The sequence below is a fragment of the Aquarana catesbeiana genome, linkage group LG03 (genome assembly GCF_042186555.1).
Source record: "Aquarana catesbeiana isolate 2022-GZ linkage group LG03, ASM4218655v1, whole genome shotgun sequence".
NCBI lineage: Eukaryota > Metazoa > Chordata > Amphibia > Anura > Ranidae > Aquarana > Aquarana catesbeiana.
In genome coordinates this window covers 132,556,823-132,583,383 of record NC_133326.1, presented here as the reverse complement: position 1 = coordinate 132,583,383, position 26,561 = coordinate 132,556,823, and the positions used below count along the sequence as shown (strand labels likewise).

The window sequence follows — 26,561 nt, the reverse complement described above, 5'->3', positions numbered from 1 at the left end:
ATCCTCTAAGAGCAAGTTCTCCCAACCATCCAAGAACAGTTTGATGCCTTTTCCAGCATGATAGAGCACCTTGCCATAGGGCAAAAGTGATAACTAAGAGGCTTGGGGAATAAAACATTGAAATTTTGGGTCCATGGCCAGGAAACTCCCCAGATCTTAATCCTATTGAGAACTTGTGGTCAATACTCAAGAAGATGGTGAACGAAAACCAGGCCCGGGCTGGGACAAAAATAGGCCCGGGCATTTTAAACTGGGCAGCCCAATCCATGGGGGAAGTAGGGCGGAGATGTGGAGTTGGCGTTCGCAGGGTGGTTGGTGACCAGATATTCATTCTGAGGTGTGTAGTTTGGTAAATTCTGTGCTTAACCGGATGGCTAATTAAACCGTACCATGTAAACTAAAATATAAAAAATTATATTAGACCAGTAAAGAGACAACCCTAGACCAGTACACGGACAGTCCCAAAACAGTAACAGACAGCCCCAGACTAGTACACAGTCCCAGACCAGTAATAGACAGCCCCAGACAAGTACACAGTCCCAGAACAGTAATAGACAGCCCCAGACCAGTACACAGTCCCAGAACAGTAACAGACAGCCCCACCAGACCAGTACACAGTCCCAGAACAGTAACAGACAGCCCCACCAGACCAGTACACAGTCCCAGACCAGTAATAGACAGCCCCAGACCAGTACACAGTCCCAGACCAGTAATAGACAGCCCCAGACCAGTACACAGTCCCAGACCAGTAATAGACAACCCCAGACCAGTACACAGTCCCAGACCAGTAATAGACAGCCCCAGACCAGTAAAGTAGAAAGCCCAAATCCACTCCCTTTCCCCGCCACTATAGAGCGGGATATAACGCACTGGAACATTTTTTTTTTTTCCAGTGTGCTCACCTTCCTCCCTGTGCAGCCATCAGTGTCCTGGCCGGTGTTAGGAGAGAGGCTGCCGCCGTCTCCTCGAGTGCAGCCATAGCTCCAGCGCGCCCAGCCCACAAGGTGTCTGTCCAGTGCAGGTCCTTCCTGCATGTCAGAGGAGCCTTCTCTCCTGCCTCCTTCTGCACCTCGTAAGTGTGCTGGTGCCTGGCCCTGCTGTAGGAAAGCCCGTATAGCGGGAGGTGAGCAGCGGCCGCGGTCTGTGTTAACCCTGTCCTGACCACGGTCACCGCTTACCTCCCGCCGTGCGGCCCAGTCATCAAGAAGCCGCTCTTCCTAAAAAAATGCGGCCCAGGGACAGGGGCCCACCGGCAAACGCGCGGTGTGCCCTATGGCCAGTCCAGGCCTGACTAAAACCCCCCCACAAATTCTGACAAAATCCAAACATTGATTATGCAAGAATGGGCTGACATCAGTCAGGATGTGGCCCATAAGTTGATATAGCATGCCAGAAAAAAAAAAAAGGGTCAACACTGCAAATATTAACTCTTTGCATAAACTTAATGTAATTGTCAATAAGCCTTTGACACTTATAAAATGCTTGTAATTATACTTCAGTATACCATAGGAACATCTGACAAAGATCTAAAAACACTGAAGCAGCAGACTTTGTGAAAATTAATATTTGTGTCATTCTCCAAACTTTTGGCAGCGGCTGTATATTACACTTTTAAGCAAAAAAAAAAAAAAAAAAAAAATATATATATATATATATATATATTTTTTTTTTTTAGTCAATTCTACCAGTAGAAAATGCACGCCAAGTATTTTTAAACATTTGTTAGTTTATTTCTCTGGGTATATTCCTGTTTTCATATATCTAGGCACAAACCAAAGACTGTATGTTTGACACAATGTACAAGAACCGATGTATTCTACAAAAACAGGAAGCTTCAGCCTGAGAATTGTATTATGTACAAAGAGCATCCATCTCTTAAAATGGCCGCACTAACTGAGCAATTCAGACTCCTGCGGCGGGATGTGGAGGAATGTGTTAACCCTTTCACTGCAAAAATGCCCAATCGGGTAAGCTACACTTCAAAACTTTAGTTTAAAATGAATGTCTTAAACAGGCTTTAAAAAATTCATAATTGCTTGTAATTATGAAGGTTTTTTTCATTTTGACTTTTAGCACAGTAAAACAAATGATTAAGGAGTGTTTTAGATAACCGTATGAAAAAGTAAGCCATGGCGTGTTTAAGGGACAGGAAAAACCGAATCCAAATGGATGGATGAATATTTCTGAAATAGTAAGAATGCATCAACTTCTCGGCTAGCACAGATCTAAAACCACCAGGGAGCATCACAAGCATTGTGCAGATTGCATGACCTATGGCTTATATATGAAAGCAGAGGACTGGCTCTACAGTGTACATCTAGCACAGGGGATTTTAACCCCTGCTGCAGCAAAACGCAAAAATGTATATTATATATATATATATGCAGATTGACTGCATTATGGTAATACAAACAAAGGCTTCAAACTTAGCCAGTCTTTTAAAATCTGCATTTGTTTCCCACTCAGGTAGAAAAATATTGGCCAACCAATACTCCTTTCTTGACCAAGCAGGCCCTGAACGTGGCATAAAGATGGCTGGCAACAGTCTTGCTAGAGGGATAGATGTTGTTGTAGACTCACAATTGTGTGAAATGGCAGCCAAAACCTCATTTTTAATTAAACTCTAGGCAAACAGCTAATACACTGATGAGTTCTTTTATAAAGATTTTTAATTCTGTTCAGCCCAAGTGGTAAGGTAGCAACACGGCACAGCCAGGTCCGTAATCTGACTGCACTGCAATTAAACCATACAGCCTGGTCTAGGACCTGCCCCAGCCAGCGACTGTTCAGTGAACTAACAGGAGCTTTCCGATGAGGTAATCTCTGTTATACCATTCTGTAACTATATTCTCGGTTTACAAATGACAGTACTTTGCAATGCAGCAAAGTTCAGCATTTTGTCCTTGCTCTTTCCAGTAAGGTAAAACAGAGAACGTAGAGGGTGCTAATAAAGATTTAAAGAACTTCAAGAATTCACTTTTTTTTTTTTGTGCCAAATTGCCATTGGTTAAGTCCAATGAGGTGTATGCCACTTCATGGACTTATTTAAATTTTTACTGAGCGCTGAGTATACCTATTGTTTACACTTCCAGAGCTCCAACATTAGATCCTCAGGACAGCTGCTCTGCCTGCCCCTCCTCTCATAATGGACCGTTATGTAGGATCTGAACCCATTCACAAAAATACAAAGCCTTCTGCGACTTGACAGAAGGGAGGAGCGGGCAGCGTGGCTGTTGTGAGAAAGCAGCATCTCTCCTGGCAGCGCACTGGGAGTATGGCAATAGCTGCAATACCTGTGCTCAGTAAACCTGTACATTGTCAACAAGAGAAAAGTCCACAAGGTGACATACAACTTGTTGGACTTAACCCATTATAAGCTGTCAGATTTTAAAAAGTGATGGGATTCCTGGAGTTAAGTTTTAAAAATATATGCCAGCTGCATGAAAAGGTACCCTTTTAATGAATGCAAAACTGGATGAATGTGTTTTCTGCTTAGAATTGAGCTTTAAAAGTAAATGTTTTGGATAGATAGAGCCTCTAGTGCAGGGGTCTCAAACTGGCGGCCCCCCAGCTGCCTATGGGAGTCATGCATGTAACTGTTAGCCTTGCAATGTCTGATGGGAACTGTAGTTCTGCAACAGCTGGAGGACCGCCAGTTTGAGACCTCTCCTGTAGTGTGTAGTGTGAGATCTATGCCCTTGTTGGTATATCTCCCTCAATGTACGTTGGCGCTATGGTGTACGGTGGCACTATTACCTGGACCAGAAACTTAGATAAAATCTCTGCACAGTGGGATATTAATGTTAAAACTAACCATAATGGCAGCCTTTAAAATGATGCTGTTAGGTCAACACTGTTATCAATTTCAATGGAGATGAAATAGAATGACTGCATTAAGGAGTTAGGACAATGTTTTAGCAACTCTTGCTCTTAATACTTGAAATACTGAGAAAATGTGCTGTAGGAGGTGTCTGTGCATACTGTACTTCCTGCCCAAATGGATACATTTGAGGGGAGGTGGTCTTTAGAAGGGAAAATAAATATGATCTTCCATTAGTTACAAATGTAAAAATAGATTTTAAGTAGCGGTAGTATTAAAGCTGAACTCCAGGCAAATATTAAAAAAAAAAATTTCAAGTATTTGTTCATTACAAATCAATAAAAGTGTATTTAAAAAATATATATATTTTAGGTACTTCACTGTGACTCCTTATCACCCTCTTGCAAATCCCCAGAAACCAGAATCCAGTGGTGCTGCATTGTTCATGTACTAACATGGGACGTGCTGAATGGAGGAAAGATCAGAGTGACAGAGAGCTCATCAGGCTGCTGCTTCTCCTTCAGGCTAGGTGTGTGGTTTGACAGGGGTAGGTAGGTCACAGGAATGAATAGAGAGAAATACAAACCCTTTTGCGGTTAAAACAACTCTATCTACATGCTTAACTGTTTCCCCAGAGTTCAGACTTTAAACAGGGCTTTTATCTTGGACACCTCATTGGTTATAGCAATAATGAAAAGAATAGCGTTAAAAAAAGGACAAAAGGACAATGTATTAAAGTAAAATAAACACACACCAGTTGCTGGAGCATGTCCAGAAGATAATATCTCTTAGTTGGGGTTAGGTTTATAATTCAAAATAAAGATGACAGGAAAGGGAGAACATTTTTTTTTTTTTTTACAGTAACAGATGTTTAAAGCTTATCTAAACTTCCAAATAAAAAAAATTCTACATTACAGCTTCCCAACACCTATGATGCAGCAGCTGAAATAGTCTTTTATTTTTACCCGGTGATCCGATCAGTAATACACTTTCTGTCTTTTGGTAGCTATGCTCACTTCTACACTATCTATGGAGGAGCAACAAAGCAACCCTTGAACATCAGCACTGATAACCTGTACAGAGGGTAGTGTTCTATGTACCATTCAGATTCACTTTTCCTAAAGGAAACTAATAAAAAGCTAACTCTAGCTAACACTTAAGCAGTTACAGCAACCGTTTTTTTTTTTATTGTTTTTTTTTTTCTTTTCAGATAAAGGTTTTAACTTAAAGCAGAGTTCCACCCATTTAAAAGTCAGCAGCTACAAAAAGTGTAGCTGCTGACTTTTAATAATCAGACACTCACCTGTGCCACAGTCCAGCGATGCGGGCGCACGAAGACCCGCTCCTCTCCCCAACATTCTAACTGTGGGCGCCAGCTGTGGCTTCACAGCCGGGGGCGCACTGCACATGTGCAAGCCGTGCTGTGAATGGCTGGGCAATGTTCTGGGACCTGTGACATATCCCAGAAGATTGCAGGGAGGGGGGAGAGGTGATCTTCCTTCCGGTCCCTGGGGAGGAAGTGGGAGCTGGGTGCCTGTAAAATCAGGGTACCCGCTCCTCCCCCCCCCCCAAAAAAAATGATATTCCAGATGTGGCATGTCAGGGGGTTACCAACACTTAAAGCGGAAGTTCCATTGTTGGGTGGAAGTCCGCTTTAATGAATAAAAGCTAACCATTGTAAGTGCTCCTCTTAGTATTACATAGTTTGTCTCAACCCTCTGTTAATTTTGCTGGAAATCTTAGTCTGTTAAAGGAAGTTGAAAGGATAACCGACCTAATTGCAGGATCATCAGGTAATAAAACTAAGTTACAGGGGGAAAAACATGCATGGCTGTGCTAATGTTACTGTCAGTTTGCATCATAAACATTTTTTTTTGCTCACAGTGTGACTTTAATTTCCCTTTGGGATTAGTAAAGTATTCTGTATCTGTAGTTCATGGTCAGTGCATTCCAAGGCAGCAACTTCCTTGTCAGTAACCAGACTAATGCCCCGTACACACGGTCGGATTTTCCGACGGAAAATGTGTGATAGGACCTTGTTGTTGGAAATTCGGACCGTGTGTGGGCTCCATCACACATTTTCCATCGGATTTTTCAACACACAAAGTTTGAGAGCAGGCTATAAAATTTTCCGACAACAAAATCCGTTGTCGGAATTCCGATCGTGTGTACACAAATCCGACGCACAAAGTGCCACGCATGCTCAGAATAAATAAAGAGATGAAAGCTATTGGCTACTGCCCCGTTTAGAGTCCCGACATACGTGTTTTACGTCACCGCGTTCAGAACGATCGGATTTTCCAACAACTTTGTGTGACCGTGTGTATGCAAGACAAGTTTGAGCCAACATCCGTCGGAAAAAATCCTAGGATTTTGTTGTCGGAATGTCCGATCAATGTCCGACCGTGTGTACAGGGCATAAGGCCCCTTTTACACAAGGCGGACTGAGGCTGCCAACCGCTTGCTCATCAGTGGAGCTGTCCGCTGATCCCTGTTGAGCAGGCAGATGACAGGCCTGTGTCTGCTCCACTTATGCAGAGTGGACAGACACAGACCGCTCATCCTCTATGGGCAGTTGGTTGTAAAATGGACTGCCAGTCTGTTTACACCTGAATACCATCCAATCTGATCAGCTGAATGGAAGGGGAATGGATCCCCATCTGGATAGGATGGGATTAGATGTAGACGGGTGTAAATGTACACGTCTAGTTACACCTGCCGCTCCAAAGAGAGGAAGGGAGGTTCCGATCAGATCCGGCTGAATAAAGGACCCAATTGAAACATCCATGTGAAAAGGGCCTAAATTCTCATCCACACATTATACTCTGGGCTTGAAATTTAAAGTTTTTGTTCTAGTCAAATGCATTTTAGCAATTTCAATTTTCTGTTTAATCACTAAACTATTTGTTCATAGCTGACAACTGTCCCTCACGCTCTCTTACGCAGTTGTCCATCTTTTGGCATAGCTCCTTATAATAAAATGGACTAATAATACATACATTGTACTAATCAGTTCATCCTCTAGATTACCGAATTTCAGATTTTCCAAAACTAGTTTGGGGGGGTTGGGACAATAGCAGTTAGGTGGGTTTAACTGATAATTTTTGCATGCAGGAATTATTTACAGTCCTTTTTCAGAAATACTGGTGTCACACTATACAGTGGTTTTTATACTTGACCTTTTTCCTTCCCCTCAATGACTGGTTATTGTTTGAGGAAACAAAACTGTTTCAATAATGCCCTGATACATACATACATATCTATGTGTAACAAACAGTGTAGAAACAGGATTTAATAGATGGCTTATGAATCATGATTGGCTGAGTTAGTGTACAGTGAATCAAGAACCAGGGCTAAATAACAGAATATGATCGTATTTTTGCAGTGAAAGAGTTAAAAAAACCTCAGTATTCCCTTCCCAGCCACCCTCTCCTTCAGTATCATGCTGCTTTGGACGTTCCTCTATATACAGCAATATACAATAATAATTATTATTAAATGAAGTACAATAACCACAGAGTTAAAATACCATTAACGGTTTAACAATGTTCCTGTTAATCCAAGTGGCACACATAGTAAACACAAGATGATGTCCCTGCTGCGATCTTCCATAGTGCACAGCTGGCTAGCTGCTTCGTTCACAGTCCTGGTGACAGTCGATGTGGTCCAGAAGTCCTTGGGGCTCATGAACAGAAGTTTCTGAATATTTATATTATTTTGTGAAACTGTTTTACATAACATTTCCTCCCTTCTTTTTTTTTTTTTTTTTTTTACAATCTATACATCAGGAAGAGATAAGCAAGCAAAATCCTATTACATACAAGTAGTAATAAAATCCTTAGTGGTTTTCACCTGGTTTCCTAAGTCACAGTCTTCAGAGTTCAAGCTCCAACCCTCCTGGGGCCAGTGCGTGAGGACTGGACAATAAAAATCCTTTGTGCAAATGTCCATCCCTTTGGTGTAGCCCCATTACAGCCAAATAGCATCTTCTATTAAGAAATAATGGATCTCCATGAAAAAAAAAATGATGGTGTCAAGGTTGTTTTTACTAAAAAGTAACTAGGAGATGCATTTTATGCTGAACTCTTCTACCTGCAAGGCTTGTTACAAGGATGTGTAGGTCTGCTGTCTAGCTATTTATCATTTCAAAATAAGTTAAGATTGAAAAAGATTGCTGAACCAAATATAAGCAACAGGTAAACATTCAAAAGACTAACCAGATGCAAATCGTTTCCAGGATATTACAGATCACTTTTGTTGGGAGCCATGAATAAAAAAAGTGTTTGGCGCCCATCAACTAAGGACATTTCTTCTCTTCTTTTAATTTAAAAGGGCACCGGGCCACTGAGCTGACAGCTGTTCTCAGGAAATACCAAGCACAACTCTGCATACTCTGGCTGAATTATTTCTTGCCAGTTACAGCGTCTACAAATCTTTTCTTTTTCAGAAGACCCGTAAGCCATAGTCTGCATGTTGCTCTATGATGACTTCAAAGGACTCATTGGATGCTTATATAGCTTGCTGAAAACGTATAAAGAGGCTAATGTGTTCTCTCTCTGGAAACACCAACTCGACACTGGTGATCAGTTCAGTTTAAGCTGCCATGTGGTACTCCAGAGTTACTAACACTTCAGTGACATCCTGACGTCTTTGGATGATACTACTACTGAAGCCTCACGCATCAGACAGGCAGTTCTGGATCCTGTCAATCCACTGCTGGGCCAGAAAAGGGTCTGTGGCACAGAAATTATAAACCCGCCGGGTTGTTTTCACCTGCAGAGAAGAAAAGGTGAATGCATTAGAAAATTTGTAAAACTGAAAAGGAAGAAATCATATCTGCAAAGTATTAGGAGAATTTGTCATTTATACTTACATCAAAAAATGACCTTTCATCCACATTTTTGGGAGCACCCAGTGTTGGGGTACCAGTATAGATAGACTCCACCTCCGCCAAGTCTATCTCCCCTTTACATTCAGTGTCTGTACGGCTCTCATAATAGCGCAGCTGATTGGGGAGAAAGGAAGGTACAAATAAAGCACAACAATGAAATGATATTTCTTTATAAAACAAGATTTAGCTAAGAGAAGGGGGAAAAAATGATATAAAACTTTTTCTCCTATGAAAAACACAATGAAAGGACAATAAAATGCATGCAAACTCTGGTGAAAAGGGGACATTTCTTCCCCATCTTTGCCCTGAAATGATATGGGAGACTGACAGCTCACACACCACAGGATTTACTAAAACTAGAGCACATAGATCTGGTGCAGCTGTGCATGGTAGCCAATCAGCTTCCAACTTCAGCTTGTTCATTTAAGCGTTGACAATAAGCCCACATTCACACTGAGGGCCGGTTTAAACTCGCACGATTTAAAACCGGCATTTCAATCCAACTTCAGGGTCAATTTGAGAGACATCTGTGTGGGTTCATGCACAGATGTCTATTCAAATCTCCCCTGAAGTCGCCAAAAGTAGTGCAGGAACTACTTTTGGGAATCAGTGCCGCGCCGCAAAGTCGCCATCGCACCGATTCGGACGGTGCAATTGCCGCCGATCTGACAAGTCAAATACATATCAAAACGACCTGATGTGAACGTGGGCTAAAACATAGAAGCTGATTAATTACTATGCACAGCTGCACCAATTTTAGTAAATCTTCCCCCATGAGTCCAATCACCACATTGGACACATATCTGATGACTGACTAAAGCTGGATATACAATTATCAACATTCGGCTGGTTCAGCAGGAACTGGCTGAATTTCGATGTGTGTACCCCACTCAGCCAAGTATTAGATCGGCTTCTGTCAAACGATCCTGCTGGAAAACCAGCATTTGATCAGTTGCTGCAGCGCTGATCAGTGTATTCTGATAGAGGGGAATTGCTGCAGTCAGAATACAATAGCAGTGAGGAGATTACTGCATCCACATCCCTTGTTTGGATGAAGATCTGTGAGTTTTTTTTCTCATTCGGCCTGCTGGTTGAACAGCTTCAAGTGGAATTCCAGTTAAGCATGAAAAACTACCCTTTATTTCTATATAGGAATTCTATATATATTCTATACGTTTATATTATGCATTATTGTAATTGCTCGATGTCAAATTAGAAACAGCAGTTACATAGTAGGTGAGGTTGAAAAAAGACACAAGTCCATCAAGTCCAACCTATGTGTGCGATTACATATGTCAGTATTACATTGTATATCCCTGTATGTTGTGGTTGTTCAGGTGCTTATCTAATAGTTTTTTTGAAACTACTAATGCTCCCTGCTGAGACCACAGCCTGTGGAAGCCTTACCGCTCTTACAGTAAAGAACCTTCTACGTAGTTTAAGGTTAAACCTCTTTTCTTCTAATTTTAATGAGTGGCCACGTGTCTTGTTAAAGTCCCTTTCACAAAAAAGTTTTATCCCTATTGTGGGGTCACCAGTACGGTATTTATAAATTGAAATCATATCCCCTCTCAAGCCTCTCTTCTCCAGAGAGAATAAGTTCAGTGCTCGCAGCCTTTCCTCATAACTAGTATCCTCCAGACCCTTTATTAGCTTTGTTGCCCTTCTTTGTACTCGCTCCATTTCCAGTACATCCTTCCTGAGGACTGGTGCCCAGAACTGGACAGCATACTCCAGGTGCAGCCGGACCAGAGTCTTGCAGAGCGGGAGAATTATCGTTTTATCTCTGGAGTTGATCCCCTTTTAATGCATGCCAATATTCTGTTTGCTTTGTTAGCAGCAGCTTGCCTTTGCCTTGCCTTTGCTGAGCCTATCATCTACTAGGACCCCCAGGTCCTTTTCCATCCTAGATTCCCCCAGAGGTTCTCCCCCCAGTGTATAGATTGTATTCATATTTTTGCCACCCAAATGCATTATTTTACATTAAACCTCATTTGCCATGTAGTTGCCCACCCCATTAATTCGTTCAGATATTTTTACAAATTTTCCACAACCTGCAGAGAAGTTATTGCCCTGCTTAGCATCGTCCGCCAATACAGAGATTGAACTGTTTAACCCATCCTCCAGGTCTTTAATGAACAAAATAAATAGGATCGGTCCCAGCACAGAACCCTGGGGGACCCCACTACCCATCTCTGATCATTCCGAGTACTCCCCATTTATCACCACCCTCTGAACTCGCCCTTGTAGCCAGTTTTCAATCCATGTACTCACCCTATGGTCCAAGCCAATGGACATTATTTTGTACAGTAAACGTTTATGGGGAACTGTGTCAAATGCTTTTGCAAAATCCAGATACACCACGTCTAAGGGCCTTCCTTTAGATGGCAACTCCCCTCCTCATAGAAGGTTAATAGATTGGTTTGGCAAGAACGATTCTTCATGAACCCATGCTGATTACTGCTAATGATACCGTTCTCGTTACTAAAATCTTGTATATAGTCCCTTATCATCCCCTCCAAGAGTTTACATACTACTGATATTAGGCTAACTGGTCTGTAATTCCCAGGGATGTATTTCGGGCCCTTTTTAAATATTGGTGCTACATTAGCTTTTCTCCAATCCCCTGGTACCATTCCAGTCAGTAGACTGTCAGTAAAAATTAGGAACAATGGTCTGGCAATTACTTGACTGAGTTCCCTAAATACCCTCAGATTCAAGAAATCTGGTCCCGGTGATTTATTAATGTTAAGTTTCCGTAGTCTAATTTTAATTCTGTCCATCACAGGAAGCACCATGCAGGTGCTTCCTGTGATGTGTCATAAAGATAAACACTGCAGTTTTTGTTACTGAAGCCCCACCGATTCCCTCGTGAAGACTGAGGAGAAGAATAAATTCAATACCTTCGCCATCTCCCCATACTTTGTAACCAGATGTCCTTCCTCATTCTTTATGGGCCAATATGCTCTGTCTTTTTGCTCTCCTCCGCTATATGTCTTTCGTGTTCTATCTTAGCCACCCTAATTGCACCCTTACATTTCTTGTTGCATTCTTTATAAAGTCTGAATGCTGATGATGATCCCTCAACCTTGTATTTTTTGAAGGCCTTCTCCTTTGCTTTTATAAGCATTTTTACATTGGAGTTAAGCCATCCAGGATGTTTGTTCGCTCTTAAATTTATTGTCCATTGGGATGAATTGGCTAATGCCCTTATTTAATATGCTCTTAAAGCAAACCCATCTCTCCTTTGTGTTCTTTGTTTCTAAGATTTTATCCCCAATTCATGCCTTCTAGCAAGGTTCTTAGTTTAGGGAAGTTGGCTCCTTTGAATTTCAGTGTCTTCGTATTCCCCTTATGTTTCCTATTTGTGTGATTTATACTGAAGCCAATCGACCTGTCTAATCCAGACATTTAGTAATTCTCCTGTGCTTCACCAAAAACAGTGTGCTTGAACAGGTGAATGTGGCTGCTCACAGGCACTTCCTGGTACTGTGCAAATAGCAAAGCACAGCCCTGACCCTGTCCAAGTTTTACCCATGTCTCGCCCTACCCATCCTACCCCATCTATGATGTCATATTTTCTCACAAATGAGGGTGCCCAAGCGTCCTCATTCATGAGAGTGCTCAGAGATGAAGAACAGGGGGAAGGAGACATGTACAGGACGAATGGAGACTGTAGTACACCGCTATCACCGATTCTCCTTTTTGTCTCTTGAGAAGCTTTTGTCCCTTCTTTTCACGCTGCAAATATCTTATTAGTATATAGTTTTCAGCATGTTCTTGGGGCAATAACTTCTCCGCAGGACGTGGAAACCTTGCAAAAAGACCTGAACAAATTAATGGGGTGGGCGACTACATGGCAAATGAGGTTCAATGTAGAAAAATGTAAAATAATGCATTTGGGTGGCAAAAATATGAATGCAATCTATACACTGGGGGGAGAACCTCTGGGGGAATCTAGGATGGAAAAGGACCTGGGGGTCCTAGTAGATAATAGGCTCAGCAATGGCAGGCAATGCCAAGCTGCTGCTAACAAAGCAAACAGAATATTGGCATGCATTAAAAGGGGGATCAACTCCAGAGATAAAACGATAATTCTCCCGCTCTACAAGACTCTGGTCCGGCCGCACCTAGAGTATGCGGTCCAGTTCTGGGCACCAGTCCTCAGGAAGGATGTACTGGAAATGGAGCGAGTACAAAGAAGGGCAACAAAGCTAATAAAGGGTCTGGAGGATATTAGTTATGAGGAAAGGTTGCGAGCACTGAACTTATTCTCTCTGGAGAAGAGACGCTTGAGAGGGGATATGATTTCAATTTACAAATACCGGACTGGTGACCCCTCAATAGAGATAAAACTTTTTCGCAGAAGAGAGTTTACCAAGACTCGTGGCCACTCATTAAAATTAGAAGAAAAGAGGTTTAATCTTAAACTACGTAGAGGGTTCTTTACTGTAAGAGCGGCAAGGATGTGGAATTCCCTTCCACAGGCGGTGGTCTCAGCGGGGAGCATTGATAGCTTCAAGAAACTATTAGATAAGCACCTGAATGACCACAACATACAGGGATATACAATGTAATACTGACACATAATCACACACATAGGTTGGACTTGATGGACTTGTGTCTTTTTTCAACCTCACCTACTATGTAACTATGGCAGGGTAATGACATTTTCCCAGTTGTCAGCAGAATACTATCGGGTTTAGCTATAAGGTTGAAATGGAGTTTCTTGTGCTAATGGAAAGGATCAATCTGTGCAAACCACATAAAATAAACTACAATGCATAAAGGTACCAATTTCTGTTTTTTTTTTACCTGATGTTTTGTCTTGTCCAACACAAACCAACGTGGTTTCCAAGGTTTCATAAAAGCTCCTCGCTTATACAAAGTCCCTTCATATGACCTGGAATGACAAGACCAATTACCATTCTAGCATTTTCTACAATGGCCATGTGACATGAAGCTCAGTATGCAGAGACATAAGCACTGCACAGCACACTGAGAGACATTTATTGAGCAAATTAGCAACAAATTAAGCTACAAATCACTCCTCCAGTCAAAGTCTATGCAACAATTTTAATTTGTGATTGCAACCTGTGCCAGATTTTCCACTAAAGAGGCAGATTTTCAGTTAGGATGCACAATTGGACTGGTTCTAAAGGCAAAAGGCTTTTTTCTTACCATAATGCATTCTTTGCATTAGGGTAAAAACCTTCCAATACCAGTCCCCCCCCCCCCTTACCCGAGTCCTCTCCCAATCCAGCACTGTTCCATCTGCAGCATCACAGCTCCCACTTCCTGTATTCACAGGAAGCTCTGGGAGCCATTGGCACCTGCTGCTGTTAGTCAAATCCTGTAAGGAGGGAGAGGGGGTGTCTCCGAACCACACTGTGTGTGTCTATAGAAGAACATAGCCTGGCTCTGGAGCGCACCCCGCATGGATGCTCCCTCAGCACACGGCTTGCTGGGGGGGCACTTGGAGAAGAGGAGTGGACAGTGCTGGCAGGGGACTCCAGAATAGGAGGTAAGGTGACGCTTGTAATACCATTGCACAGAGCAGGTAACTTTGACATCTTTTTTATTTTTGTGCCTTTATAACCAATTTAAGAAGTTTCAGGGGCAAGTTTTACTTTGTTGCATTGCTATGTGAGCAGCTGAGAGGGAAGTTATAAAAAATACTGCCCAGTTACAATAAATCTGCTTCACTGCTCTTGTTTAGAAAAGATAAAACCACCCAGCGCATAACAGTGATGAGTCTGCACTGAATTTTTTAACATACTGCTCTTGTTTAGTATTGCCTAGTTATGTAGGAGAATCTATATATGTCCCCCCACTGTTTCACAAACATGGAGACCTGGACAGGAAGGAATACGGAAGAGGAAAGACAAGTGTTCCGAATCAAGGCAAGTACACACTATAAAAGGATATGCTTTATTTAATTTTTCATTTCAGAGGTTTACAACCACTTTAACCGCTTGCCGACCAGCCGTCATTATTATACTGCGGCAGGTTGGCACGACTGTGCCAATCGCCGTAAGTGTACATCAGCTGCTTTAAGAGATAGGAGGCGCGCGCGCTGCTGGAGCCGATGTCCGCTGGCCACCTTCGATTGCTCCACAGAGAGCCAGAGCGGGGATCTGGCAATGTAAACAAACAGATCCCTGTTCTGTCAGGGGAGGAGAGAGATCTGCTGTTCCTAGTGATCAGGAACAGCGATCTTTCTGTACTCCCAGTCAGTCCCATCCCCCCACAGTTAGAAACACCTCTCTAGGGAACACTTAACCTCTTAATCGCCCCTGAGTGTTAACCCCTTCCCTGCCAGTGTCATTTATACAGTAATCAGTGGCTATTTTTAGCTCTGATCACTGTATAAATGTCACTGGTCTCAAAAAAGTGGCAAAAGTGTCCAATCTGTCTGCTGCAATCCCGCTACAAATCGCTAATCACCACCATATTACTAGTAAAAAAAAAAAAAAAAAAAAACCAAAAACATAATAAAATGCCATAAATATATCCTCTATTTTGTAGACGCTATAACTTTTGCGCAAACCAGTCAATATACGCTTATTGCGATTTTTTTTTACCAATACATATTGGCCTAAACTGATGAAGAAATATGTAAGTAAAAAATTGTTTGTTTTTTTTTTCAAAATTGTGTGTCTTTATTTGTTCTTAGCGCAAAAAAAAAAAAAAAAAACGCAGGAGGTGATCAAATACCACCAAAAGAAAGCTCTATTTGTGGGGGAAAAAAGGACATAAATTTTGTTTGTATACAACATCACATGACCGTGCAATTATCAGTTAAAGCGACGCAGTGCCGTGTAACAAAAAATGACCTGGTCATTAAGGAGGTAAATCCTTCCGAGGCTGAAGTGGTTAATAGATGTCATCATAAACATAATAAATATGTAAATCTGAATTTTATTCGCCTACATATACAACTGACAATACATATGATGAGGATTGCACAAGCCAAAAAAATGTTTAATTATTTGGAAGTGTGTTTTTGTTACGTAAACAGTCACGGGAGGTTGAACAAGAAGAGCCACATGTGAGACACCTTGTACAAAAGTCTTAACCAATGAATGGGGGGCTAGCTATCGCTGAAATAAGACCGCAAAAGCCAGGATTTGTCCATTGATGGTACTAAAGACCAACTGTTGATCTTAACCGGATTACAAAAAGGTTATCATTCATTCCACAGAGTATTCACTTGGGTAAAACTTCTTTTGCTTGCAGCAAGCAAAGTAAGCTATCCATGTGCGATGGTAGACTCTCTAACTTTTAAATGCATGGTATGCCATGCCATTAAAGGCAGCAATCATGTAGCAGGGTGGTAAACTGCACCTTAAGATAGGAGATTTTGTTGATCAGAAAAAAGCCCAGGGTTTGTCTGCCATGCTTGGTGTATGAATGGCTGGAATCTGGAGTTTTGCGCAGGCTAGAATCCTTTCTATCTCTGTTGCTGCAGAAAGATATCTGGTTCTCCCCTGATGGTTGATATACGCCACTGCAGTAGCGTTTTCCTACTGGATCCTGGTCAGATGACCCTGTAGACAGAGTGTCTATTCTGGCAAGGACAGCTAGATTTCCCAGATCTCCAGAATGTTCATTGGAAGGGGTCTAGGACTCGCCTCCAGACTGGTGTCTGTTTTACCAACTCTGATTTTACCATCTCCATAGCTGGATTCCTTAGCTACCAAGCCAGAAGTAACTTGGTCTTGGATGTCAGTCAAATAGGTCTGTCTAAAGCAGCTTTTCTTAACCTTTTTACTGAAGAGGAACCCTTGAAATAATGTTCAGGTCTCATGGAACACCTTCTAAAATCAGGAGTAAGTGGGAAAAATGCCCCACACACTGGCAGCCAGTAGGAATAAAAGGTTCCATTTACAGTGGTGATAAGAATGTCCCCCCTTCCAGACAGCTGAAAAAAAAAAATCATTTATGTACTGGCGCTGGAACTATCCAGGCACCATCAGATGGGAGTCAATCAACCATAGTTCAAGAAACCCCAAGCAACTTCTAGAGGAATCCTGGTTAAGAATGGCTTGTCTAAAGAGTGAACCAACATATTGTCCCATAACAAATTGCTGTGGTGTTGGGACCTGTAATGGAACTGAGCACTGAATTCAAAGTCTAGTGCTCATTTCCACTGAAGATCCCTTCCATCAAGCCTAGAAGTCTCATGCACATTTTCAGAATTGGACAGAGTCTGGAAGTGAAAAGTCGGAAGTCTTCTTGCAGAACAAACACTCTGGCTTGGGTCCTGTCTATAGCTAGACCCAGATACTCCAAAATGTTGTGTCAGTTCCAACACTGATTTTTGAAGGTTTAGAATCCAACTAAACCTTTTTGGGGTCTAGAGTGTCTGTATCAAGTTGAGAATCAGAACTTGAACTGACTGTTCCCTTAACAGAATGGGAATACCCTGCGAGTGTAGTAGGGCCAGCACAAGGGCCAGAACCTTGGTGTACACTCAAAGAGCAAAAATTGGGACAAATGGCAGGGCTACAAACTGGTAGTGTGGTATGCCCACTGCAAAATAGAGATGGTATTATTTGATGAAAAGATGGGGGCATGTCCATCAAGGATAGAAAATCTGCTTGGTGGAGGTATGCTATAACAGACTTGGTAAATTCCATATGGAACTATTGGACTTGAATGAAGACATTTAAATAAGAACCCCGGGAATTATGTCACTTAAACTGTCAGCCAGTTTGGATCTAGTGGATTCTCCATATGCCCTATCAGTAGTGGGGATGTCACAAAACACTCTAGTAGCATCCAAGTTCCTGAAAGCGTCACTTGAAGAGACCAGTGCCTGAGTGACACATTCTAAGCAGGCCCTGCAATTTTTGGTGCAGTGGGGTCCGGGTACAGCCTCCAAGACTTCGCCCTGGACTAGCCAATCCAGATAGCTGGGATAAAGAGCCCTGCAGCATGTAGATATTTTGATTGAACAATAAATATCGTGATAAATAAAATGAAACAAAATGGCTAGTAAGAAAAAGGGGTAAACTTTTCTTAACAGAAAAAAAAAGACATCTGTCCTCCTAGGGCACCATCAAAAAATTGAATCCTAGGTCCTGACTCCTAAGTACTAAGCTAAAAAATCTGAGCTATATGTTGCAGATAGGGGGTTTGTGCACCAGCAGGAGGCCACCCCAAGGGCAGGTTTATTTATTTATTGTGCACTGCACCTAGCATGCTTCTCCTGCAGGTACTAACATCAATCCCATCCATCATAAAGATCTGCCTGTATCCTTCAATGAACAGAAGATATATTCTTTTTTTTTTCCCCCCCCCTGGGTTTGGAGAACGTTAACCACTTACCGACCGGCTCCTGTACATATACGTCAGTACTTTGAAGAGGGATATCTCGGTAACGGCAGCAGCTGCTGCCACAACCGAGGCATCCATCTTTACAGGAGCCGGTTCTGTGTACGATAATGGTGTGTACGCCGCGAGATCACCATTATCGGCGGCGGGAGAGGTGCCACCCGCCGCTCTCCCGCACCCTCCGCCGCTTACCGGAGCCGTCGGTAGCGGCGGAGGCGATCGGGACCTTTCAGTGCCTGGGTATGGAGACGAGTGAGGCTAAGATGGCCGCCACCCGTCTCCATACCATTGGACGGCGGAAGCAGCGTCATAACGTCAGCTCCGCCCATATGTCTTAAAGGCATATTTTTTTTTATGTTTTTTGCATTTTAGTCCAAATATGAGATCTGAGGACTTTTTGACCCCAGATCTCATATTTAAGAGGAACTGTCATGCTTTTTTCTATTACAAGGGATGTTTACATTCCTTGTAATAGGAAAAAAAGTGATCCAAATTTTTTTTTTTAAAAAAACAGTGCAAAAATAAATGTAATAAAAGTAAAATAAATAAGAAAAAAAACATTTTTTTCTAAAGTGTCCTGTCCCGACGAGCTCGCGCGCAGAAGCGAAAGCATACGTGAGTAGCACCCGCATATGAAAACGGTGGTCAAACCACATGAGAGGTATCGCCATGACCGGTAGAGCAAGAGCAATAATTCTAGCCCTAGACCTCCTCTGTAGTGCAAAACATGCAACCTGTAGAATTTTTTAAATGTCGCCTATGGAGATTTTTAAGGGTAAAAGTTTGACGCCATTCCACGAGCGGGTGCAATTTTGAAGCGTGACATGTTCGGTATCAATTTACTTGGCGTAACATTATATTTCACAATATAAAAAAAAAACTGGGCTAACTTTACTGTTGTCTTATTTTTTTATTCAAAAAAGTGCATTTTTTCCAAAAAAAGTGCGCTTATAAGACCGCTGCGCAAATACGGTGCAAAAAAAAGTATTGCTATGACCGCCATTTTATTCTCTAGGGTGTTAGAAAAAAGTATATATATAATGTTTGGGGTTCTAAGTAATTTTCTAGCAAAAAAACCCGTTTTAAATATGTAAACACCTAAAATCCAAAACGAGGCTGGTCCTTAAGTGGTTAAGCAATGTCAGCAAGATAGAGTTAGTGTGCTTACAAACAAAAACAAAGATCAGAAACGGCTCGGCTGGTGTGCGATGCGGTAACCCGCAGTGGATTTGCAGAGTTCCCGCATCGCACAAGTGTGAACCGAGTCTTGGAGTGCATTGATACCTTGCAAATTGTGTAATGAATTGATCATTTGACATCATCCAGCACAAACATTTACACATTACAAGTCTACATTAGTTGTTATAACAGACTCAAAGCAATTCACCTCATTCATCTCCAAAGTAGTCAGATTTTATTGCATACATAGAGGCTACCACAGTCTCTAAAATACACGAATATGTGTTATAGTGCAAACTGTAATGTCATTACCTATTTTCTCTCTCTGCAGTGTTGAACTGATTGTATAAGGTGCTAGTGCTGTTGCGAGCCCCCATTTTCCCTGCACTGGTAGGCGTACTCGTTGTGCTTGGACCACTTTCTAAGCTCAGGTTCAGCGTAGATCCCACACCACTCTCCTGGAGATATATTCCCAATGACTGGCGCTGAGAGGACACATTTGATGACATTAATAGAGCGCTTGACTTCTGTGTTGGAGGGAGAAAAAGAAAAATACTAGTCATGCTATACTAACAAATGTCCTTCCACTTGCTCAGAGTAACTGACATTTGTAGAAAACCACCAGAAAAACTCACACTGTCCAGTTATGTTGCAATATACAACATAAGGACACAACAAGCAAGAAAGTCTTGGATAGATATACTTACTCGACTCTCATGTCGAACCTCTGTCCTGTGGACAGCTTTGACCTTATCCCAGGCATCTTTCCAGCGCTCTGGTACAGGCCGCAAATCCATCTCCAAATACTGCAACTCCTGTGAACAGAAAATATTGCAGTAAGACTACCATATACATTACAGATCTGCCTCTGCCTAGTGATACTGACAAGCAAGCAAAGAAAGAAAAAAAAGACTACTTCAGATTTTGAGTGAGATACTGTATGTATAGCGTTTATGAGCGAGTCAACATTGCTTGAAAAATACTGTAGCATTTGATCCAATTCACAAGTCTCTGCAAGTTTTCCAGCATGTACAACAAACCCTTTAAACATTATTCACACTTTGGTATTGTATTTAAATAATCTGACCTCTAATAAGCATGTGATGGCATCGGGTTGAACACGCTGCGGTGCATGATACGAAGGCCAAATAATCTTGCGTTTGGTCTGTGGGGCTGAACTGTCTGTTTTCTCGGGTTCTGCATGCCGGGGTCCCTGTAGAAGCTCCCAATCATATGAAGGCCCTTCACTCATTGCCTCATGAGTATAGTAATCCCATACGCGAAGACCCCACACGGAACTGTATGGACGCAGCACCTATAGAATGAAACATTTCCTTAGGCCCCTTTCACAATACAGTGACTTCAAAGTCACGCGATTTTGACGTGACTTTGCCGCAATTTCAGGGAGACTCGAGGTCTATGAACCTGAACTCGCATCAAAGTTGGACCAAAGTAGTGCAGGGACTACTTTGTCAGCACGAATTGAAGTTGTACTAATATGAATAGTTATCATTGGAAATGGCTTGTAATGCGACTTTGCAGTCCCAAGTCATAGGACAAGTCGTAGGACAAGTCGTACAAGTGTGAATGGGGTCTAAAATGACACAAATCTACCACACTCTACAAATATATTATAGACATTCAGATGAGACTTCAGAGATCCCAAATAAAATGTATTCTTTTGTCCTTACTTCTCCATCTTCAGGACTGAACATGTAGTTGTAAAATACTGGATTCTTCTTATTCAGCCGTTCCATATAATCCCATACTGATCTGCATACTTGGGGGCCCCTTCGATCACCCTTCTCCTCATAGAGAACACCTAGAAGGAAGACAGTGTGACAGTCTGTTAATGTGATTTCACAGACTGGACAAGATAGTTCAATATACACCTAAACTCCTCCAAGATCAAGCCGCTGCTCTCACCTTTCTCTATTCTCTCACAGTCCGAATCCAACAAGAAGGTGCGGAAGCGGTTTGACACGTAGTGATATGCCAGAAACTTCAGATAATACTGACTGAACTCAAACTCAGAGGGAAACTGCAAATGGATCTGTACAAAATGCAAGCTTTGTTTACTTTCCATGATTTAATGAGGCTGAACCACATAAAAGAAATAGAAATGTAAAAAGACAAGGACTACAAATGGAACACACACCCTAAAGAACTCACCATCCTGTCCTAAAATAATTAATCACAAATTAATGAACACTTACCTGATGCACACAGTCCAGAAACTGCAGAAAAACAGGAGTAAAACCATTGCTCTGACTGGCTGCAGTATGTGCACCTCGGTGGCTGAATCTGTGACCAAATGAAAGCCATTCTTTCTCCAAGAGTAGCCGAAAACCCTCAATAGTCCGGTAATATGGGTCAGAGAGCAGTTGGACTAGGGACACTACCTAAAAAAAAAAAGGAAGGCTGCTTTATACATTTAAAACATTGCAGTAAATCTTTCCAGGTCATAAGAATAAATGAGGTTGTTACCAGAATTGGACAATGAACCTGATCAATGCCAGTACCTGTGTAGTGAGATCCCACCCATCTTCCAATCCAACCAGAACAGAAGATCCGCTGTCTAGTAACTCTACAACCAGCACAGAAACCTGAAGGAGCTTGTGAATCTGAAAAGAATCAGCATATATATGAATGTCAAAAATCAGGAAACTACAGCGCTCAAAACATCATGTTGTATTAAAAGAATTAAAGAGACCCAACACAAAGGAAACAAAGTCAGCAGATACTTTACAGAGCAGAAAATGCTGGAAAAAAGTCATAAGAAGCACTCCAATGTGTACATCAGACAGACCTGTAAAAGCCATTCGGAGTCTTCCAGTGTGCGTAGGTACGACAGGTTGGGGTCTGTGGAGGGGGCACTAGGTACACAGGCTTTCATCAATTTTTTAAAACTGGCCTTCACTTGTCTCACATCAAAAAGCTCAATGGGGACCAGTTCCCACTGCTGAAGTGGGTCTTGCTTTACTCCCTAGGCAAGAGGCACAGGAAACACACATATCAATGAAAAGAACATACATATAAATAATACTGCATCAGCACTTCTTTTTTAGTTTCAACATATGCTGAAAGTACTGAATCTTATATACAAGAGGTTAGGGTTGCACTGATACCAGTATCGGTGCCCATAATAAGCATTTGTATGAGTACTTGTGCAAATTCTCTGATACCTTTGCAGTGCGATTTGAGTCCATACAAAATCAATGGGCTCAAATCACATTGCAAAGAACTGCATGTGATTTGAACAGGAATGTGATGCGATTCCTATTCAAATCACATGTGGTTTCCCGCACCATTCCTGTGTGAACCCAGGCTTGTCATAGTGACTTCAGCCCGGGTTCACACAGGAGCAGTGCGGGAAACCGCATGTGATTCGGACAGTAATAGCACCACATTCCTGTGCAAACTACATGCAATTCTTTGCGATGCATTTTGTATGAGCTCAATTTGCACCACATGGTATTGGTAATTGGTATCAGCAAGTACTTGAGCACAAGTATCGGTATTCATACTCACTCTTAAAAAACAGGTATCTCCTCCCATTTATCTGTGTCCCTTGATCTATCTTTATATGTTCCATCAATCATATCTGACCCCAGTTCAATTGCATGCAACGCATCGTATACCTACCCCTACCTGCACTAGGTGTACCTACCCACGTGCGGACTTCGCACATGTTATGTGGCTTTGCCCAGTCATAGCGAGGTACTGGCAGCAGGTGACAGAGATATTAACTGCAGTTTTGTCAATCCCCATTGGAGTGTTTGTTGGGAGTCCTAGACGAAGAGTTGTGGCTGAGACATACTAGGACCATGTTAATGGAAACATTATTTATGGCTCATAAAGCTGTGGCACTTAAATGCCCACAGCCCACTCCTCCATCTATACGTACATGGCTTTGGTTAGTAAATCAGGTATTGCCTTATGAGAAGTTTATTTTTGAACACATAGGTTGCCCAGCCAAATATAACAAGGTGTGGTATGCGTGGTGTTCTTCTGATCTCACTGTAACCAATGCGTGAAATAACGATAACAAAGAAACACAAAGTTATTGATTATTAAACATGTGTATCAGGATTGGCTTAAAGAGTGCTGTATTATACTTATGCAAAATATTAATGCACTGTAAATGTACCTTATTGTTCTATGTGCTCATGTTGAGCGCATTGTTTATTGTCACCGTTTTATACCTTTTTCAATATAAAAAAAAAACAAAAAAACACACACATAGGTATTGCTGCATCCCTACTAGAGGTTGTTCCTGGTTATGCCAACTTAACCTTAAAAGACTTACTTTGAGCTGTGACTTGTCACCTATGATGTACAGTGCAGCTCTGCGTGGGGTCAATGCGCTCTCTGAGGGTCCACCATTTTGATGGGTGGTCAAAAGCTCTCTTGCAGCCAATCGTGTTCCTACATCTGCGTTCATACCATAGGCACTAAGTCTCCCAGTGCCACGCATGCTGCCCCATTTACCTATATGGATATGAAAGGATTAGAAAAATAATATACTGAAGAGATTTAGGTCATTGGCTCAGCAATCATCCATCATTCCTATTAGTAGAACCATCTTGTCAGTACATTAAGCTCAAGCTTAGCAAACATTAGAAAAGGGAAATGGGGGGATGCCAACTGTAATTAGGCAGATTAGATTGTATTTCTGTCAGACTTTGAATAACAATTGAGCTTATTTGGAGCAGTTATTGCTGGAAGGGAAAGGTAAGGAGGGATATAATGCTCATTTTATTCTCTGGTGTCAACACGACATATGCACTGACCTTGCTCAGCATAACTTCGTTTCACTGCGGGGTGCTTAATACCCCGTACAGAATAACCTGGTTCAAGGAGAAAGTGGCATGTGTGTCAAGGAAGAATGTATGAGGGAGGATAGGGAAGGCAGCTTTAACAGTATATGACTGGCACACAACAGTAAATTCTGATTCTGAAGGGCAAATGGGACCATATCTCCATTCAGTGATTTTAACTTATGCATAGGAAGATTGTTACAGCATGATACACTATATAAAACACTAGAAAAATGAAGACTAAGATTACTAAAGTAAATAACAATAGTGGGCAGGACGGAAATCATAGCATAAAAAGCCAATGAAAAGTATGTGGCAAAACTTAAATGAATAAGAAGCTCTGAATGTGAAAAACAAGGTGAAATAAGCAGAAAGGTTATCCAGGCATGCTGGAAAGATATATGAATAAGCCAAAGTGACAATGAGGTCCTGAAATTATTTGAGATGAATGGCGCTTGTATCCAGCATTCATTCTTTAAATGCACTAAACACATTACACTCTAAAATCTCGAAGCACCACGGGTCACTCTGCTCAGTATAACCTCACAACCATCATATGCATTCATGTCCATACAGACAAACAATTTGGAATCATACCTCCTCGAACGTCCTCCTTCCCTCCCATCACCTGCTTCATCAGAGAACCCAGTTTTGGTTGACGTTTGTCAGGAGAATCTGCAGTAGAAACACCAGCTTACATTCCTTGGACAAAGCTCAGCTAATTCAAAGCACCACTTAGGATATCCTTATCCTGCTTGTTTGTTTCTATTTATTTGTTCAAAAAATCCTTATGAGAAAGAAAGACCTTATACTATTTGCATATACTGTATACTAAAGCCCATCTTTTATATCTTGTAAAGTCAACTCATGCAGCAATAACAGCATTAGCGGGACCCAGTCACGATTGTGAATAATATTTTGAATCTCTGCTCTAATTGTTAAAAATAGTGAAACCTCACTACTTTGGGAAGGCCTTACGTCCCATTATTTATCTGCTATCTCCTCAGTCAGAGGGTGACCCTTCTGCTCTGAAAGTCTCAGCCTTAAGACCTCACAAAGGCTGTGTTCAATGTTGAGGATTTACACCAGGGATCCTCAAACTACGGCCCTCCAGCTGTTGCAGAACTACACATCCCATGAGGCATTGTAAAACTCTGACATTCACAGACATGACTAGGCATGATGGGAATTGTAGTTCTTGAACAACTGGAGGGCCGTAGTTTGAAGACCCCTGATTTACACCCTCTACAAGATACTGCAAGCTCGGGAAATATTCATAAAATGGCCTAATAAAGCTACTGGCATGAATACAGTAAAGAATACATAAAATTATTTTACGGTTTTACAGTGCCTTGCAAAAGTATTCACCCCGCGCCCCCCACTTGGTGCTTTTCTTGGTTTTTGTGCCTTATAACCTGTAATTAAAATAATTTTTGAGGCTTTGTAACATATATGTATACAACATGCCTATGACTTGGAACGTGCAAAGTATTTTTTGTGACACAATTATTAAGCAGGCCCTACGAGCTTGTAGCCATAATGTGCTAGTATGCATAGCATATTAGCACATTATATAGACTTACCTGGCAAGCGATCTCTTCCAGCTTCACAGGCTGGGCCCGTAAATGTAGACTGCATTACAAATGCACAGCTCAGTATACAGAAACACTGACAGCGTATTTTGCTTTTCCTAATTCCATTTTAAATCACAAAAAAAATTGAATCCAAAAATACACAGTATGTACAAGTATTGCGGAGCAACTATTTGCTGCAATTGCAAGGCTCTTAAGGTAGGTTTCTATCAGCTTAGCACATCCAGCCACTGGTACTCCAGCCATTGGGATTTTTGCCAATTCTTCAAGGCAAAACTGCTTCGGTTCCTTCAAGTTAGATGGGTTGCGTTGGTGTACAATCTTCAAGTAATGCCAAAGATCAACTGGATTGAGGTCTGGGCTTTGGCTAGACCATTCCAAGACATTTACTGTAAATATTTTTAAACCCCTGTAGAGTGGTATGTTCAGAGTCATTGTCCTGTTGCAAGATGAACCTCTATCCCAGTGTCAAATCTCTGGCAGACTAAAATAGGATTTCTACAGGAAATGCCCTTTTAGTGCCATCCATCTTTCTTTCAATACTCACCAATAAAATGCATCCCCATTGCATGATGCTGCCAACGTCATGCTTCACTGTTGGAATGGTGCGCTCAAGCGGATGGGTAATGTTGGATTTGTGTCACACATAGCGTTTCCCATGATAGGCATGTGCTTGGGGAGTCTCCCACATGCTGTTTGGTGAACTCCAAGTGTGTATTCTTAGGTTTTTCTTTACGCAATGTTTTTTTTTTTTCTGGCCAATCTTCAATAAAGCCCCAGTTTGTGGCCTACAGCAGTTCTATGAACAGATACCCCACCCTCCACTGAATCTACACTTTTTCAGTGTTATCTTTGGTGTTTTTGTTGCATCTCTAATAAATGCTCTTCTTGCCCGGTCTTTGAGTTTTGGTGAGTGGCCA

At 41.8% G+C, this 26,561-nt stretch overlaps 1 protein-coding gene across 10 annotated transcripts in view; it reads right to left on the bottom strand.

The window, feature by feature from the left end:
* Positions 1-1,706: 1,706 nt before the first annotated feature.
* SBF1 (SET binding factor 1) overlaps positions 1,707-26,561 on the bottom strand; it is a 173,740-nt gene continuing 148,885 nt past the window's right edge. For 4 of the 10 annotated variants that reach the window (XM_073619267.1, XM_073619270.1, XM_073619268.1 and 1 more), the window contains 14 exons: positions 24,647-24,724; positions 24,023-24,079; positions 23,539-23,720; positions 22,039-22,215; positions 21,752-21,853; positions 21,446-21,631; positions 21,156-21,282; positions 20,921-21,051; positions 20,317-20,544; positions 19,937-20,044; positions 19,542-19,756; positions 13,527-13,614; positions 8,694-8,825; positions 1,707-8,593 (listed from right to left, as the gene is read on the bottom strand). In XM_073619267.1, the coding sequence (XP_073475368.1) occupies positions 8,495-8,593; positions 8,694-8,825; positions 13,527-13,614; positions 19,542-19,756; positions 19,937-20,044; positions 20,317-20,544; positions 20,921-21,051; positions 21,156-21,282; positions 21,446-21,631; positions 21,752-21,853; positions 22,039-22,215; positions 23,539-23,720; positions 24,023-24,079; positions 24,647-24,724 (1,910 nt within the window). In that variant the 3' untranslated portion in view covers positions 1,707-8,494. The remainder of the gene's footprint in view (positions 8,594-8,693; positions 8,826-13,526; positions 13,615-19,541; positions 19,757-19,936; positions 20,045-20,316; positions 20,545-20,920; positions 21,052-21,155; positions 21,283-21,445; positions 21,632-21,751; positions 21,854-22,038; positions 22,216-23,538; positions 23,721-24,022; positions 24,080-24,646; positions 24,725-26,561) is intronic. The other 6 variants (XM_073619273.1, XM_073619275.1, XM_073619276.1 and 3 more) reach the window with 3 other exon arrangements.